This window comes from Leucoraja erinacea, chromosome 19 (genome assembly GCF_028641065.1).
Source record: "Leucoraja erinacea ecotype New England chromosome 19, Leri_hhj_1, whole genome shotgun sequence".
Taxonomy (NCBI): domain Eukaryota; kingdom Metazoa; phylum Chordata; class Chondrichthyes; order Rajiformes; family Rajidae; genus Leucoraja; species Leucoraja erinaceus.
In genome coordinates this window covers 2,472,639-2,489,853 of record NC_073395.1, presented here as the reverse complement: position 1 = coordinate 2,489,853, position 17,215 = coordinate 2,472,639, and the positions used below count along the sequence as shown (strand labels likewise).

General features: G+C 48.1%; 1 protein-coding gene across 1 annotated transcript in view; it reads left to right on the top strand.

The window, feature by feature from the left end:
* LOC129706082 (solute carrier family 13 member 4-like) overlaps positions 1-14,673 on the top strand; it is a 44,833-nt gene extending 30,160 nt beyond the window's left edge. The window contains exons 8-15 of the mRNA XM_055650052.1: positions 1,337-1,456; positions 4,836-4,937; positions 6,271-6,372; positions 7,192-7,298; positions 9,204-9,349; positions 11,449-11,610; positions 12,674-12,811; positions 14,136-14,673. Coding sequence (XP_055506027.1) covers positions 1,337-1,456; positions 4,836-4,937; positions 6,271-6,372; positions 7,192-7,298; positions 9,204-9,349; positions 11,449-11,610; positions 12,674-12,811; positions 14,136-14,264 — 1,006 coding nt within the window. The 3' untranslated portion in view covers positions 14,265-14,673. The remainder of the gene's footprint in view (positions 1-1,336; positions 1,457-4,835; positions 4,938-6,270; positions 6,373-7,191; positions 7,299-9,203; positions 9,350-11,448; positions 11,611-12,673; positions 12,812-14,135) is intronic.
* The last annotated feature ends 2,542 nt before the right edge of the window (positions 14,674-17,215 follow it).

The following is a 17,215-nucleotide window of genomic DNA, read 5'->3' as shown; positions in this document are numbered from 1 at the left end:
CCGCTGAGTTTCTCCAGCAATTTTGTCTACCTGTGGAAGGGCCAGTCCCTTTGTGTCACACTGTTCTGTGTTCTACTTTGAACGATCACTGCCCTGGGAGAGATGCTGGCAGGCGCGACCTTACCAGGCATAGATAGAGTGGATGCGGAGAGGATGTTTCCACTGGTGGGAGAGTCCAGGAACAGAGGTCACAGCCTCAGAATTAAAGGGCGCTCTTTTAGAAAGGAGGTGAGGAGGAACTTCTTTAGTCAGAGGGCAGTTAATCTGTGGAACTCATTGCCACAGACGGCTGTGGAGGTCAGGTGGGTGGATATTTTTAAGGCAGAGATAGACAGATTCTTGATTAGTGCTTTTTCGAGCTATCATCTCACCTCACCTTTTCCTTCGGTGCAGGCTCGAAGGGCCGAATGGCCTACTCCTGCACCTAATTTCTATGTTTGTCTTGTTCTTTATCTTTTCTTTTCACTAATTTTCGGGTTAAAAGGTTAAAAGTGAAGCTGTACAAGAATTGTATAATTTTAGATGCCGAATGCTTTATCCGTGTACAATTGCTTCTAATAAAAATAATTTAAAATCATTTTTTTTTTTAAAAGAACAGGTGTCAAGGGTTATGGGGAGAAGGCAGCGTGTTCCATACACCCACCACCCTTTGTGTGGAAAAGTTACCCCTCAGATTCCTATTAAATCTTTCCCTTCACCTTAAAGTGAGTACAGAGCACAGAGGAGATTTACTAGAATGTTGCCTGGGTTTCAGCAACTAAGTTACAGAGAAAGGTTGAACAAGTTAGGTCTTTATTCTTTGGAGCGCAAAAGGTTAAGGGGGGACTTGATAGAGGTCTTTAAAATGATGAGAGGGATAGACAGAGTTGACGTGGATAAGCTTTTCCCATTGAGAGTAGGGAAGATTCAAACAAGAGGACATGACTTCAGAATTAAGGGACTGAAGTTTAGGGGTAACATGAGGGGGGAACTTCTTCACTCAGAGAGTGGTAGCGGTGTGGAATGAGCTTCCAGTGGAGGTGGTGGAGGCAGGTTCGTTTTTATCATTTAAAAATAAATTGGATAGGTATATGGACGGGAAAGGAATGGAGGGTTATGGTCTGAGTGCAGGTAGATGGGACTAGGTGAGAGTAAGTGTTCGGCATGGACCAGAAGGGTCTGTTTCCGTGCTGTAATTGTTATATATGGTTATAATGGGATTAGGAGGCAGTGATAGATCAGCCACGATTGAATGGCGGAGTGGACTCGATGGGCCGAATGGCCTAATTCTACTCCTATAGCTTGTGAACATGCGTGCCTGCCGGGGCTGACGTCTGCCTGTTTGTCTTTCCCACAGCCGCTACCCAGAGTCTCGCTCCATCAACTTTGGCACCTGGTTTGTGTTCAGTTTCCCCATCGCCCTCATCATGCTGGTGCTCACCTGGGTTTGGATGCACTGGCTTTTCCTGGGATGCAAGTAAGCAACTCCCCACTGGATGAGAACGGCTTCATGGGAGAGGGGGGGAGGCTCTTCAAGAGTCTTTTATATATGTGTCTTCATAGAGATAAGCCTAGACTTGGGGAACGGCTTCATGGGGGCTACTGCTTCTAGAGTCTTTTAGACAATAGATAATAGGTGCAGGAGTAGGCCATTTGACCCTTCAATGTGATCATGGCTGATCATCCCCAATCAGTACCTGCTGTTCCTGCCTTCTCCCCTGACTCTGTTATTTTTAAGAGCCCTATCTAGCTCTCTCTTGAAAGCATCCAGAGAACCGACCTCCACCGCCCTCTGAGGCAGAGAATTCCACAGACTCACCTCTCTCTTTTATAAGTCTCTTAGAGATTAGCCTAGACTTTATGGGCCCTTGTCCCTCCTTCTCTCATGCCCTTTTGTCTCTTTTTGATTTCTAGTCTTATAAATAAGTCTAGCTTCAGGTAACAGCCTTATTAGGGGGTGCCTCTTCGAGAGTTTTTAAAGTCCAGAGTCTCTCCCTCTAGAACCTTCTAGAGCCTTTTTCAGAGTCTCTCTTCGTACAGATGTCCAGGGTGGTCACGGTGGCGCAGCGGTAGAATGCAGCGCCGGAGGCCCGGGTTCGATCCCGACTACGGGCGCTGTCTGTACGGAGTTTGCACGTTCTCCCCGTGACCTGCGTGGGTTTTCTCTGAGATCTTCGGTTTCCTCCCACACTCCAAAGATGTACAGGTTTGTAGGTTAATTGGCTTGGTAAATATAAAAATTGGCCCTAGTGGGTGTAGGATAGTGTTAATGTGCGGGGATCGCTGGTCGGCGCGGACCCGGTGGGCCGAAGGGCCTGTTTCCGTGCTGTATCTCGAAATTGTGTTCTAACATCTGTAACCTATCTCTAACAGAGATCCAGTAAGTCTAGAGTCAATTCTAGAGACTCTTCTGGATTCTTTTTAGAGGGATTCTTTTTAGAGAATAAAACTCATCTGTACCCTTTCCAAAGCCTCCACATTTGGACACACTAGAGGCATGAAACATGTTCACGATGTTGGGGGAGTCCAGAACCAGGGGCCACATAGTTTAAGAATAAGGGATAAGGCATTTAGAACAGAGACGAGGAATCACTTTTTCTCACAGAGAGTTGTGAGTCTGTGGAATTCTCTGCCTCAGAGGGCGGTGCTCTGGATGCTTTCAAGAGAGAGCTAGATAGGGCTCTTAAAAATAGCGGAGTCAGGGGATATGGGGAGAAGGCAGGAACGGGGTACTGATTGTGGACGATCAGCCCTGACCACATTGAATGGCAGTGCTGGCTCGAAGGGCCGAATGGCCTACTCCTGCACTTATTGTCTATTGTCTATACCATAAGCCTTCTTTACCAGCCTATGTTGCTGCTTTCAGGGAGTTATGGACTTAGACCCAACATTTCTTGGGATTTCTGCTTGTATAATCTTCAATTCAGTTCTGAAATGGCGATATATTGCCTTTTCTTCTCCTAAACGGCCTGTCCCACCAGCATGCGACTCCGTGCGGCAAGCGCGACCTAACGTGGTCGCTTGAGCCGTACGGCCTCGCGGGGCCGGTCCCACTTCGATCGTATGGAGCCGCATGGAGTTGTGCGGAGCTGGTCCCGACATCGCGCGGGGGGGGGCTCCGAAAAACTGACCGTGTTCAAATATTCCGCGCGGCAACGGCCTGCCGGCCCGCAGCCGCCTCGATGCAGTACGCAACGTCTTGACGCTGTACGACACGTGCGAACTTCCCGCGGATTTCGCTCGAACTTCGCGTCACTCACTCGACCTCCGTTTCCGGTTTGGGCACGCTTGCCACATGCAGGTCGCATGCTCATGGGACAGGCCCTTTAGGGTCAAGGCTGTGTAAAGTGGGGAGTTAACACATGAGGCCAGTTTTCCGGCTGGGGATTAGACAACTTTTTTTAAACTGGGATAAATCGATCTTCAGGAAGCCACAATCTCGGCTCATTCTTTACGTCTGGATCTCAGATACCATAACCCACACAAACCTACCAAAGGTTAGTCAGTGGTTTAAAAAACAGCTGACCTAGCCCAAAGATGACTGAACGCATGAGATAAGGCAGCAATGTGTGAAAACAAGTAATCAGACCTTGTACTCAATCCTGGTTTCAACAACTGATACAGCAACAGATTGTTTAAGAAGGAACTGCAGATGCTGGAAAATCGAAGGTAGACAAAAATGCTGGAGAAACTCAGCGGGTGCAGCAGCGTCTGTGGAGCGAAGGATATAGGCAACGTTTCGGGCCGAAACCCTGAAGGAAATAGGCAACGTTTCGGGCCGAAGCCCTGAAGGAAATACGCAACGTTTCGGGCCGAAACCCTGAAGGAAATAGGCGACGTTTCGAGACGAAACCCGGAAGGAAATAGGCAACGTTTCGGGCCGAAACCCTGAAGGAAATAGGCGACGTTTCGGGCCGAAACCCTGAAGGAAATAGGCAACGTTTCGGGACGAAACCCTTCCGGGTTTCGGCCCGAAACGTTGCCTATTTCCTTCGCTCCATAGATGCCGCTGCACCCGCTGAGTTTCTCCAGCATTTTTGTGTACAGCAACATATTGTTCATTTAGGAATTGCAATGGTTTGGATTTTCTGACGTTTCAGACATTTTAGATTTGGGACAATGGACAATTCCAAAAGAGATCTTAAACTTAATCATTTTTTTATTTTATTTTCTTTTCTCTATTTTCTCTCTCAACTTTCTTCATTTACTCATTTTCTTTCTTCACACACTATATATTTCACATCTTTCTATTCTTTACTATCTAACTTCTTTTTCTTATTCTAATCTTTTTTCAATGTAACAAAAAAAAAGAAAATGAAGTTGTACATAAAATGTATTATGAAAATATATATTAGGCACTCTGGTGCCATATGACTGTACTTACTTCTAATAAAATTAAAATAAAATAAATAAATAAATAAAAACTTAATAACCCCAAACGGTTACAAAGACCGCTCCTGAATTAGCTTCACAATACTATTCCAGTCTCTTCCAACAAAGGTTAGGAGTGCAGTACATATAATTAGTATATTATATATTATAGATATTTTTACAACAGACAATAGGTGCAGGAGTGGGCCATTCAGCCCTTCAAGCCAGCACCGCCATTCAATGTGATCATGGCTGATCATCCACAATCAGTACCCCGTTCCTGCCTTCTCCTCATATCCCCTGCCTCCGCTATCTTTAAGAGCCCTATCTAGCTCTCTCTTGAAAGCATCCAGAGAACCTGCCTCCACCGCCCTCTGAGGCAGAGAATTCCACAGACTCACAACACTCTCTGTGAGAAAAAGTGTTTCCTCACCTCCATTCTAAATGGCTTACCCGTTATTCATAAGATACATCTTCCATTGCAGCTTTAAGGAAACCTGCTCCCTGAGCAAGAAGAGAAAGACAAAGCGTGAGGAGATGTCGGAGAGGAGAATCCTTGAGGAGTATGAGAAGTTGGGGCCCTTCAGGTAGGTGGGGGAGGGGGGGGGACTGTTCCTGAGGGATTGGGACGACTAGGGGTGAACTGGGATGGACTTTAACTTTGTTTAAGAAAGAACTGCAGATGCTGGTAAAATTGAAGGTGGACACAAAATGTTGGAGAAACTCAGCGGGTGAGACCCGAAATGTCGCCCATTCCTTCTCTCCAGAGATGCTCCATAGATGCTGCCTCACCCGCTGAGTTTCTCCAGCATTTTTTTTTTTTTTTAATTTTATTTTTATTAGCAGTACAGTAAATCACATTAATACATCGCATATATCTTATTACATTATGTTGTACCACTTCATTTTTTGAGCTTTAAAAAAGATAGAAATAAAAGAAGTAAGAAAAGTAAGCAAGAATCGTGAAGGTGCAGGAAAGTGTTGGGAAAAGAAAACCCCTTAGGGAAGGAATTAGAGAAGGAAGCAAAGAAAAGAAATAAGACCCTAGAAAGAAAAGAAAAAAAAAGAAGAAAGGAAAATCAATCGCTCTATTGTAACACAAAACTCCGCAAAAAAGGATATACCAATGTTTTTATTAAAAATGTATTTTATACCCCCCGTTTCCAGGTCTTGGTAGCCTTTATGTTATAACTTATTATTGCACCTTATGCTTGTAATAGTTCCATAAATGCAGACCACGTCTTTTGGAAGTGGTCTGCTTTGCCTGCTAGGAGGAGTCTCATCTCTTCCAGGTGTAATGTTTCGAACATGTTTGAAATCCACATTTTTGTTGTTGGTATTGGAACATTTTTCCAAAATTTAAGTATAAGCTTTTTTCCGATTATTAGCCCGTAATTAAGTAAATTCTTTTGAAACATATTTAATTCAGGGTTACCTTCCAATATTTCAAAAATGATCCATTCTACTTTGGTTAGTAATTTTGTTTTAAATAATTTTGTGAAGATTTCAAATATTTTGTTCCAGAATTTTTGGATTTTTATACAGAAAACAAAAGAGTGCGCTATGTTAGCTTCTTGTAACTGACATTTATCACAAATGGTTGAGACATTGGGGAAAAGTTTATTTATTTTAGTTTTTGAATAATATAGTCTATGTAATGTTTTATATTGGATTAGAGTATGTCGTACGTTGATCGAGCATTTATGCACATATATTAAGTGTTTATCCCAGCTCTCTTTTGACATTTTTATAGCTAATTCTTGTTCCCAGTCTCTTCTAATATTATCTGTTGTAGGTATTTCTATATTCAATATAATATTATATAAATATGATATTAGATTTGCTGATTCAGCCTTTATCTCCAGCATTTTGTTTCCTACTTTAGACTTTAAACTTGTTGTCCTTCGGTGTTTGTTCCAGCTACCCAGAGATGGTGACGGGGATTTTCTTTGTGTTGATGACCTTGCTGTGGTTCACACGGGAGCCAGGCTTTGTTCCGGGATGGACCTCGCTCTTTGAGAGGTGAGGACGGCAGTCTAAGATGACACAGTGAACCCCCCCCCCCCCATCAATGTCATCCCCACCCTGACTACAACGCATTGGTCCCACGCCCACATCCACACGGCACTGGGCCCACTGCCCAAATACACTGTCGCTCAGATCCAGTGCACAGGTCCACTGTCACTCAGATACAGTGCAAAGATCCACTGTCACTCAGATCCAGTGCACAGATCCACTGTCACTCAGATCCAGTGCACAGATCCACTGTCAATCAGATCCAGTGTCGCTCACATCCAGTGCACAGGTCCACTGTCACTCAGATCCAGTGCACAGGTCCACTGTCACTCAGATCCAGTGCACAGGTCCACTGTCACTCAGATACAGTGCACAGATCCACTGTCGATCAGATCCAGTGTCGCTCACATCCAGTGCACAGGTCCAATAAGATCCAACCAGATCCACAGCTTGCTGGAACCAGTGCCCAGATGCACTGTCAATCAGATCCAGTGGCCAAATCCAGTGTTGCTCATATCCAGTGCGCTTGTCCAGAATCCCTGGGATCTGGCACCCAGATCCAGTGTCACTGGCACCCAGTGCTCAGATCCAGTGTCACTGGCATCCAGTGTACAGACAAAGTGTCCAGATCCACTGACACTCAGACCCAGTGCATAGATCTCCAGTCACTCATATCCAGTGGCGTGCTCGTGTGGCTGTGATCCAGTGTCGGGATGCAGTGTGTCTGGGATTCAATCATTGATCTCCCGTTTTTGACGATGAGTGAGATCACCTGTGAACCTATTCTCCGCCCTCACTGACCAGCGACTGTGTTCTTTGCTGCAGGAAAGGCTACAGGACGGATGCCACCGTCTCCATCTTCCTGGGCTTCCTCCTCTTCCTCATCCCTGCCAGGAGGCCGTCCTTCTCCTGCTTCGGCAAGGGCATCCCTGGTGAGTAGCGAGGGTGAGCAACACGCCCAGTGCCAATCTGGTACCCACCTGGTGTCTGCCTGCTGCCTGCTCTGTGCCAGGCGGATACTCACCTGGAGCCAACCTGATGCCAGCCTGGTGCCTGCTTATTGCCCACCTGATGCCCACCTGACACCAGCCTGCTTCATGCCCACCTGTCACCTGCCCACTGCCTGCTTCATGCCCACCTGGACCCCACCTGGACCCCACCTGGAGCCCACCTGGAGCTCACCTGGCACCTGCCTGCTTCATGCCCACCTGTCACCTGCCCACTGCCTGCTTCATGCCCACCTGTTGCCCACCTGGACCCCACCTGGAGCTCACCTGGCACCTGCCTGCTTCATGCCCACCTGGTGCCCACCCAATGACAGTCTGCTGCCACCCCCTCTCCCCGCACAACCACAGACCGGCGGCGAGGCGAGGGAGACATGTTCACATGTGGGATGGCAGCGCCAGAGTTCGATCCCGACTCTGTACGGGTTTTTAGGTTCTCCCCGTGACCTGCGTGGGTTTCTCCAAAGACGTACAGGTTTGTAGGTCAATTGGCTTGGTCTAATGGTAATGTGCCCCCTAGTGTGTGTTGGATAGTGTTAATGTGCGGGGATCGCTGGGCGGTGTGTGGACTCGGTGGGCCGAAGGGCCTGTTTCTGCGCTGTATCTCTAACGTAAACCAAATGCACTAATTTGTATAGACACAAAATGCTGGGGTAACTCAGCGGGACAGGCAGCAACTCTGGAGAGAAGGAATGGGTGACGTTTCGGGACGAGACCCGTTTTCAGACCCGAAATGTCACCCATTCCTTCTCTCCAGAGATGCTGCCTGACATCTGAAATGTCCTCACTATTCAGGGAACGGGGGTTCCCCTCCTCCACCATAAATGAGGCTCGCACCAGGGTCTCCTCCATACCCCGCAACACTGCTCTCTCTCCCCATCCCCGCACTCACAACAAGGGCCGAGTCCCCCTAGTCCTCACCTTTCACCCCACCAGCCGTCACATACAAAAAATAATCCTCCGTAAGTTTCGCCACCTCCAACGTGACCCCACTACTCGCCACATCTTCCCATCTCCCCCCATATCTGCCTTCCGCAAAGACCGCTCCCTCCATAACTCCCTTGTCAATTCTTCCCTTCCCTCTCGGTCCACCCCCTCCCCGGGCACTTTCCCTTGCAACCGCAGGAGATGCAACACTTGTCCCTTTACCTCCCCCCTCGACTCCTTTCAAGGACCCAAGCAATCGTTCCAGGTGCGACAGAGGTTTACCTGCATCTCTTCCAACCTCATCTATTGCGTCCGCTGCTCTAGATGTCAGCAGATCTATATCGGTGAGACCAAGCGGAGGTTGGGCGATCGTTTCGCCGAACACCTCCCCTCGGTCCGCAATAACCAAGCTGACCTCCTGGTGGCTCAGCACTTCAACTCCCCCTCCCACTCGGCCTCCGACCTCTCTGTCCTGGGTCTCCTCCATGGCCACAGCGAGCAGCACCGGAAATTGGAGGAACAGCACCTCATATTCCGTTTGGGGAGTCTGCATCCTGGGGGCATGAACATCGAATTCTCCCAATTTTGTTAGTCCTTGCTGTCTCCTCCCCTTCCTCAGCTCCCCTGCTGTCTCCTCCCACCCTCCAGCCTTCTGGCTACTCCTCCTTTTCCCTTTCTTGTCCCCACCTACCCCCACCCCCGATCAGTCTGAAGAAGGGTTTCGGCCCGAAACGTTGCCTATTTCCTTCGCTCCATAGATGCTGCTGCACCCGCTGAGTTTCTCCAGCTTTTCTGTGTAACCTAAATGCTGCCTGTCCCGCTGAGTTGCTCCAGCTTTCTGTGTCTATGTTCGGTGTCTGCGGCCCCTCCCTCCCCACGCGCCACTAACCCGTTTCTCTTGTGCAGATGAGGAAAGTGCAAGGGACCAGAAGAAGCCCAAAGACTCCAATCCCCTGGCACCGCTGATCAACTGGAAAGACTTTCAGAAACACATGCCCTGGGAGATAGTCATCCTGGTGGGAGGTGGCTATGCTCTAGCTGCAGGCTGCAAGGTAAAGCACAGACCCGGCTACTGGTCAAACCTGGTCAATATAGACCAGCACTGGGTACTATGTACAGGGTAGTGTTGCCAACTGTCCCATATTAGCCGGGACATCCCGTATTTTGGGCTAAATCGGTTTGTCCCGTATGGGACCGCCCTTGTCCCGTATTTGACCGCTACTACTCGGGTCGAGGGGACTGGAGGGTCAGAGCGAAGCGTCCACCCCCGCCTCACCCGTCCCGACGTAGTGCAGCCCGTGGAGTGCAGCAGCAGCACCAGTGCCTCGCCCGTGGCCCCGTCGGTCAGTCGGCAACCCGGCCAGCTGTCCGACCTTCAGACCTTCGCTTACCGCCGACACCACCACCACCTTACGGCCGATCATCGGTTCGTGAGTTGGACGGGGCGCCGGACTTTGCACCCGACGTCGCACGCCTGCACTTCTCCAGCACTTTTGACCGCTCTCTAGTTGTTGATGGGATGGGTTCAGTTGCCTGATAACAGCTGGGATGAAACTGTCCCTGAATCTGGAGGTGTGCGTTCGTTTTCACACTTGCCCCAATGGGAGAGGGGAGAAGGGGGAGGGAGTGACCAGGGTGAGACTGGTCCATGATGATGCTGCTGGACTTGCCGAGGCAGCGTGAGGTGTAGATGGAGGCAAGACATGGATCAACGTGTTGGAGTTTTGTAGCATTACATGGGATTGGTTTTTGATTTTTTTAAATTATTTTAATTTTTTTTTAATGTAAAAAAAAATGTTTAATTGATTTTTTTAAATTATTTTAATTTTTTTTTTAATTTAAAAAAAAAAATGTTTAAGTGATTTTTAAAATCATTTTTAATTTTTACATTTTATTTTTAATGTTTTTTCATTTTTTTAATTCAAAAAAATTAACTTTTAATTTTTTAATTTTTTAAATTTTTTAATTTTATTCGAAGCAATTGTACAAAGATAAAACATTCGGCATCTAGAATTATACAATTATTGTACAGCTTCATTTTTAACCTTATAACCTAAATCATAAAAATGAAAGAAAGGAAAGAAACGAAAAGGTGAAAGGATAGAGTGGAGGAGAACAAGGAAAGGTCCCCTAAACTACCAAAACAGGAATAAGAAAAACCCAACATGGCATCGGATTTAAATTTAAATTTGTGTTACACCCTACTATTGTTGTAAAAATTCAGTAAAGAGTGTCCATGTCTTAAGATAATTGATCTGGTTTTTCCCGCCAAGACAAGCCTAATAACCATATAACCATATAACAATTACAGCACGGAAACAGGCCATCTCGGCCCTACAAGTCCGTACCGAACACTTTTTTTTTCCCTTAGTCCCACCTGCCTGCACTCATACCATAACCCTCCATTCCCTTCTCATCCATATGCCTATCCAATTTATTTTTAAATGATGCCAATGAACCTGCCTCCACCACTTCCACTGGAAGCTCATTCCACACCGCTACCACTCTCTGAGTAAAGAAGTTCCCCCTCATATTACCCCTAAACTTCTGTCCCTTCATTCTGAAGTCATGCCCTCTCGTTTGAATCTTCCCTATTCTCAAAGGGAAAAGCTTGTCCACATCAACTCTGTCTATCCCTCTCATCATTTTAAAGACCTCTATCAAATCCCCCCTTAACCTTCTGCGCTCCAGAGAATAAAGACCTAACTTATTCAACCTATCTCTGTAACTTAGTTGTTGAAACCCAGGCAACATTCTAATAAATCTCCTCTGTACTCTCTCTATTTTGTTGACATCCTTCCTATAATTGGGCGACCAAAATTGTACACCATACTCCAGAATTGGCCTCACCAATGCCTTGTACAATTTTAACATTACATCCCAGCTTCTATACTCATGTTTTCCAAATGTTGTGTGTCGGAAATATCTGTAATCCACATCTTCACTGTAGGGACTGTTGTCTATTTCCAAAATTTAAGTATTAATTTTTTCGCTGTTATTTGGCCATAGTTGAGGAAACGTCTTTGAAATATCGTTAGCTTAGAACAGGCCTCTGACATACCTAGTGAGCATGGTGTTGTTTCCACGATCTGTACCACCGGCAGCGCTATCTGTCGTACACACATACAACTCTTTATCATTCTCTCCGCAGGTGTCTGGTCTGTCGGACTGGATCGGCCGTCAGATGGAGCCGATGAGCAACCTGCCGCCCTGGGCAGTCACACTCATCGCCTGCCTGCTGGTGTCTGTGGTCACCGAGTTTGCCAGTAACCCTGCCACCATCACCGTCTTCCTGCCCATCCTCTCCACCCTGGTGAGCCCCGCCTGCCCTCTGTAACACGCACTCACACACGTGTGCACGCCTCTACCCGCAGCCCAGAACACGTTTCTGTGAAACCTCCTCAAAACCTCCCCAATGTTATTACCAAAGTCCTGTTTCCACCCTAAACTCAACTAAACTTGGACACGCTAGAGGCTGGAAACATGTTCCCGATGTTGGGGGAGTCCAGAACCAAGGGCCACAGTTTAAGAATAAGGAGTAAGCCATTTAGAACGGAGACGAGGAAACACTTTTTCTCATAGAGAGTGGTGAGTCTGTGGAATTCTCTGCCTCAGTGGGCGGTGGAGGCAGGTTCTCTGGATGATTTCAAGAAAGAGCTAGACAGGGCTCTTAAAGATAACGGAGTCAGGGGATATGGGGAGAAGGCAGGCCATGATCACATTGAATGGCGGTGCTGGCTAGAAGGGCCGAATGGCCTACTCCTGCACCTATTGTTTATTGTCTCTAAACTAAACTCGTCAACTAAACTAAACTGAACTAAACAGCAAAATTTACATCTAAATTAGTTGAGTTTCAGTGTGTTGCTATTTTGTGGGGCAAGTACATGGATAGGACAGATATGAGGGGTATGGGCAAAGGTATTTTGTTTACATTAGAGATACAGCATAGAAACAGTTCCGAGGGCCCATCAAGTCCGCACTGACCAACGATCACTTGGACACGAGTTCTATCCCACATGCTAGGGACAATTTACAGAACACAATTAACCTACAAACCTGCATGTCTTGGAGGAAACTGGAGATCCCGGGGAAAACCCACGCAGGGCACGGGGAGAACATATAAACACCGTACAGACAGCACCCGTAGCCAGGATGGAACCCAGGTCTCTGGCGCTGTGAGGCAGCAACTCTACCGCTGCGCTACCGTGCTGCACTAATGGGACTGTATTAGATGGGCATCTTGGTTGGCATGGGCCAGTTGGGCCGAATGGCCTGTTTCCGTGCTGTGTGACTCTTTGGCTCTGTACATGGACTGTGAGTTACTGCTTTAACACTCAAGACCCCCCCCACCCCCCCGCTTTCTGTTTCTCTCCTAGTCCGAGACGCTGCAGATAAACCCGCTGTACACCCTGATACCAGCCACGATGTGTGTGTCATTCGCAGTGATGCTACCCGTTGGAAACCCACCAAATGCCATCGTCTTCAGCTATGGGCACTGCCAGATACAGGACATGGTAAGGCACCGCCATGGCCAAAGGTCACCCAATGTCTGTGTTCTGTTCCGTGTTCCATGTTCCACATCCGTGTTCCACATTCCGTGTTCCACATTCCGTGTTCCACGTTCCGTGTTCTGTTCCGTGTTCCATCTTCCATATCCGTGTGCCATATTCCGTGTTCAGTTCAGTTTATTGTCACATGTACCGAGGTACAGTGAAAAGCTTTTTGTTGCACGCTAACCAGTCAGCGAAAGACAATACGTGATTACAATCGAGCCGTTTACAGTGTACAGATACATGATAAGGGAATCACGTTTAGCGCAAGGTAAAGCCAACAAAGTCCGATCAAGGATAGTCCGAGGGTCACCAATGAGGTAGATAGTAGTTCAGGACCGCTCTCTGGTTGTGTTAGGATGGTTCAGTTGCCTGATAACAGCCGGGAAGAAACTGTCCCTGAATCTGGAGGTGTACGTTTTCACACTTCTGTACCTTTTGCCTGATGGGAGATGGTAGAAGAGGGAGTGGCCGGGGTGAGACTGGTCCTTGATGATGCTGCTGGCCTTGCCAAGGCAGCGTGAGGTGTAGATGGAGTCAATGGAAGGGCGATCGACACAAAATGCTGGAGTAGTTCAAGGGTCAGACAGCTTCTCTGGAGAAAGGGAATAGGTGATGTTTTGGGTCGAGACCCGTCTTCAGACTGGAAGGAAAGGGAGGTTGGTTTGTGTGATGGTCTGGGCTGCGTCCACAATTCTGTGTCCCATGTCCCATGTTCCGTGTTCAAGATTCCATGTAGCATGTTCCACGTTGTGTGTTCCATCTTGTGTGTTCCATGTTCCGTGTTCCACATTGTGTGTTCCGTCCCATGTTCCACACTGTGCGTTCCGTTCCATGATGCGTGCTCCATGTTGCGTGTCCCACGTCCCATGTTGCGTGTTCCATGTTCCACGTTGCGTGTTCCGTGATGCGCGTTCCATGTTGCATGTGTTCCATGTTCCATGTTGCGTGTTCTGTGATGCGTATTCCGTGATGCATGTTCCATGTTCCACGTTGCGTGTTCTGTGGATGCGTGTTCCGTGATGCGTGTTCCACGTTGCGTGTTCTGTGATGTGTGTTCCATGTTCCATGTTGCGTGTTCCGTGATGTGTGTTCCATGTGATGTTCCATGTTCCATGTTGCATGTTCTGTGTTCTGTGTGCACGTTCCATGATGCGTGTTCCATGTTGCGTGTTCTGTGATGCGTGTTCCATGTTGCGTGTTCTGTGTGATGCGTGTTCCGTGATGCGTGTTACATGTTCCACGTTGCATGTTCCGTGTCCCGTGACCTGCCCCTCCTGTGTTGCAGGTGAAGGCTGGCTTTGGTGTGAACGTGATTGGGGTGGCGGCTGTAATGCTGGCCATCACCACCTGGGGCTTCCCCCTCTTCCAGCTGCAACACTTCCCTGCGTGGGTCAATGCGACGGGAGGCCAGTGACGAGCAGAGGTGCAGCAGCAAGAGGCGCAAGCGAAGCCCAGCGCAGATGTGCAGCGGGCTGTGGAACATCTGGCCGGCGCTGGCCAAGGCAGGAAGGACCATCACCTGCATCACACACACACACCATCCCGCAGAGAGCAGCCACAACTCGGCAACTCTCAAATAAGGAGCTTCTGTTTCATCCTGCCAAGGACAAGCGCAGTTTGTTTTGTTTACGCTGTCTCTGTGAACGATTCTTTGGGGCAAGGGATTTATCTTCCAATAGTGTTTTTATTTTCTATTTTACTTCTTCCAAAGGCAGTGGGTCCAACAAGGTGACAGCCCACAGCCGCACGTGACCAGGGCGATCTTTGCCAGAACCGACACCGACACACACACGCACACACAGACACACACACACACACACGCACGCACACACGCACGCACGCACGACACACACACACACACAGACAGGCAGCCCGGCCACTCCAGCCACACCAGACGTCTGAAGAAGGGTCTCGACCAGAAACGTCACCCATTCCTTCTTCCAGAGATGCTGCCTGTCCCGCTGAGTTACTCCAGCATGTTGTATCTATCTCCGGTGTAAACCTGCACCTGCAGTTCCTTCCTTCATATACAGAGACCAATCATTGTGTGGCCCAGCCTCTCAACACCACATGGCACATTCTCACTCCATGTTCTCCGGAGATGCTGCCTGACCTGCTGAGTTACTCCAGCACTTTGCGTTTTTTTTACAAATATACATAAACCAGCATCTGCAGTTCTTTGTGTCCACATTTCATATTCTTCTTAAAGGGATCACTCAATGACTATTCCTCAGGAGCAGGTTCCTTGGTGAACATGTGGTCATTGCTGTATATCCACCACTACACCCTCAGGTATGTCAGATTTTACCTGTACAGGTACACCTTCACCGCCCCTGTCAAAGCCCAGCTCCATCACTGAGTTTCTAGTACCCTTGGTTCCAGAGCCTTTCTGGATTATCCGTGTTCTAGACAATAGACAATAGGTGCAGGAGTAGAGGCCATTCGGCCCTTCGAGCCAGCACCGCCATTCAATGTGATCATGGCTGATCATCCCCAATCAGTACCCTTTTCCTGCCTTCTCCCCATATCCCCTGACTCCGCTATTTTTAAGAGCTCTATCTAGCTCTCCCTTGAAAGTATCCAGAGAACCTGCCTCCACCGCCCTCTGAGGCAGAGAATTCCACAGACTCACCACGCTCTGTGAGAAAAAGTGTTTCCTCGTCTCCGTTCTAAATGCCCTACCCCTTATTCTTAAAGAGAGGTCCGGGCCTCCGAGAGGAGTCCAATGTTACCGGAACGTTCCCCGCAGAGCGAGTGTCCGAGATACCGGCCCACAAGGTCGGCCACGGGAACGGATCTGCCGGATCTGGCCGGGCCGGAGTTCCAGATCCCCGGCCACAGGGGGCAGATTCCACCCGCCGATCGTCCGTGGAAGTCCCGATGAGGTCGAGATCGGCCTGGGGGACCACATTGTCGGGGAGTTCAAGCAAACTCTCGTAATTCCGTCCGGATTAAAGGAAGTGCCGGCCCACCAGTTGCCGGTAAATCGGTGGTGGAACTGGGTTGTCTTTTACTGGTGGGGCAAACGAGCTTTGGTTGGCAATGGATGGGAGTGTAAAACATGCATCGTTCAAGAGTAGAGACAGCTCCATGAACCTGGGATACCCACTGTGTGATAGAGTCGCAGGTGCCTGTGTTAGCTGAAGATGCCGCGTGGAACTTGCCAAGGATCTCTAGAAACTAGAAATTAGGTGCAGAGGGTAGCCCCTTCGAGCCTGCACCGCCATTCAATATGATTGGCTGATCATCCAGTTCATATGGTACCTGCCTTCTCTCCATACCCCCTGATCCCTTTAGCCACAAGGGCCACATCTAACTCCCTCTTAAATATAGCCAATGAAGGCACCCTCTACGGCAGACTGAGTTCCAGAGATCACCACTCTCTGCGTGAAAAAAATTCTTATTCATCTCGGTTTTAAAGGCTCTTTATCCTTAATGGTGACCCCTTGTCCTGGACTTCCCTCACATCGGGAACAATCTTCCTGCATCTAGCCTGTCCAACCCCTTAAGAATTTTGTGAAGTTTCTATAAGATCCCCTCTCAATCTTCTAAATTCTAGAGAGATCAGAGAGTGTTAGCTGGAGCACTGGATGCTAAACTGAGCATTGCTACTGTCTCTGTGTTGAAGGGTTCAGACCCGAAACATCACCAGAAATGCTGCCTGGCCCGCTAAGTTACTCCAGCACTTTGTGCCTTGTCCACTTAAGTGTTATGCTCAGCGGTTCATTTAGGTGGTGCAATGTCATAGACCCGGTATCGTGGCATAAAGAGGGGCAGATAGGTCACTGATCCAGTAGAGTTGGCCTTTTAAAAATAGATACAAAAAGCAGGTCAGGCAGCTTCACTGGAGAAAAGGAATGGGTGACGTTTCGGCTCAAGAGCCGCCTTCAACCTGAGAGTCAGGGGAAAGGGAAACAAGAGATTATGAAAAGGTACATCGAACAAATGAATGAAAGATACGCCAAAGGGCAGATCAAAGCCGGCAACGATGATCGAGCAGAGCCCACAATGGTCCATTGTTGGTTGTGGGGAGCATGATAAGGAGTGATACAAACGGTGAAACTCAGCAGAACGACAGTGAAACTAGTACAACGAGAGGGAGAGGGACGGAGAGAGGGAGAGGGAGAGAGAGAGGGGGAATACAAGGGGCTACTTGAAGTTACAGAAAGCTGAGACAGCACTCAGTGTAAGCTTTGCATCTTGAGAGAACCAGAGGGTGCTGATTGCCGAGACTGATTGCGTTTGATGGGCAGTATTCCATTCTCCAGTACTAACCAGCACAAAATTCCAATATTCTAATTTACTTTCTTTTACTTCAGTTTATTGACACGTGTACCATGAAAATCTTTTGTTACGTGTTATCCA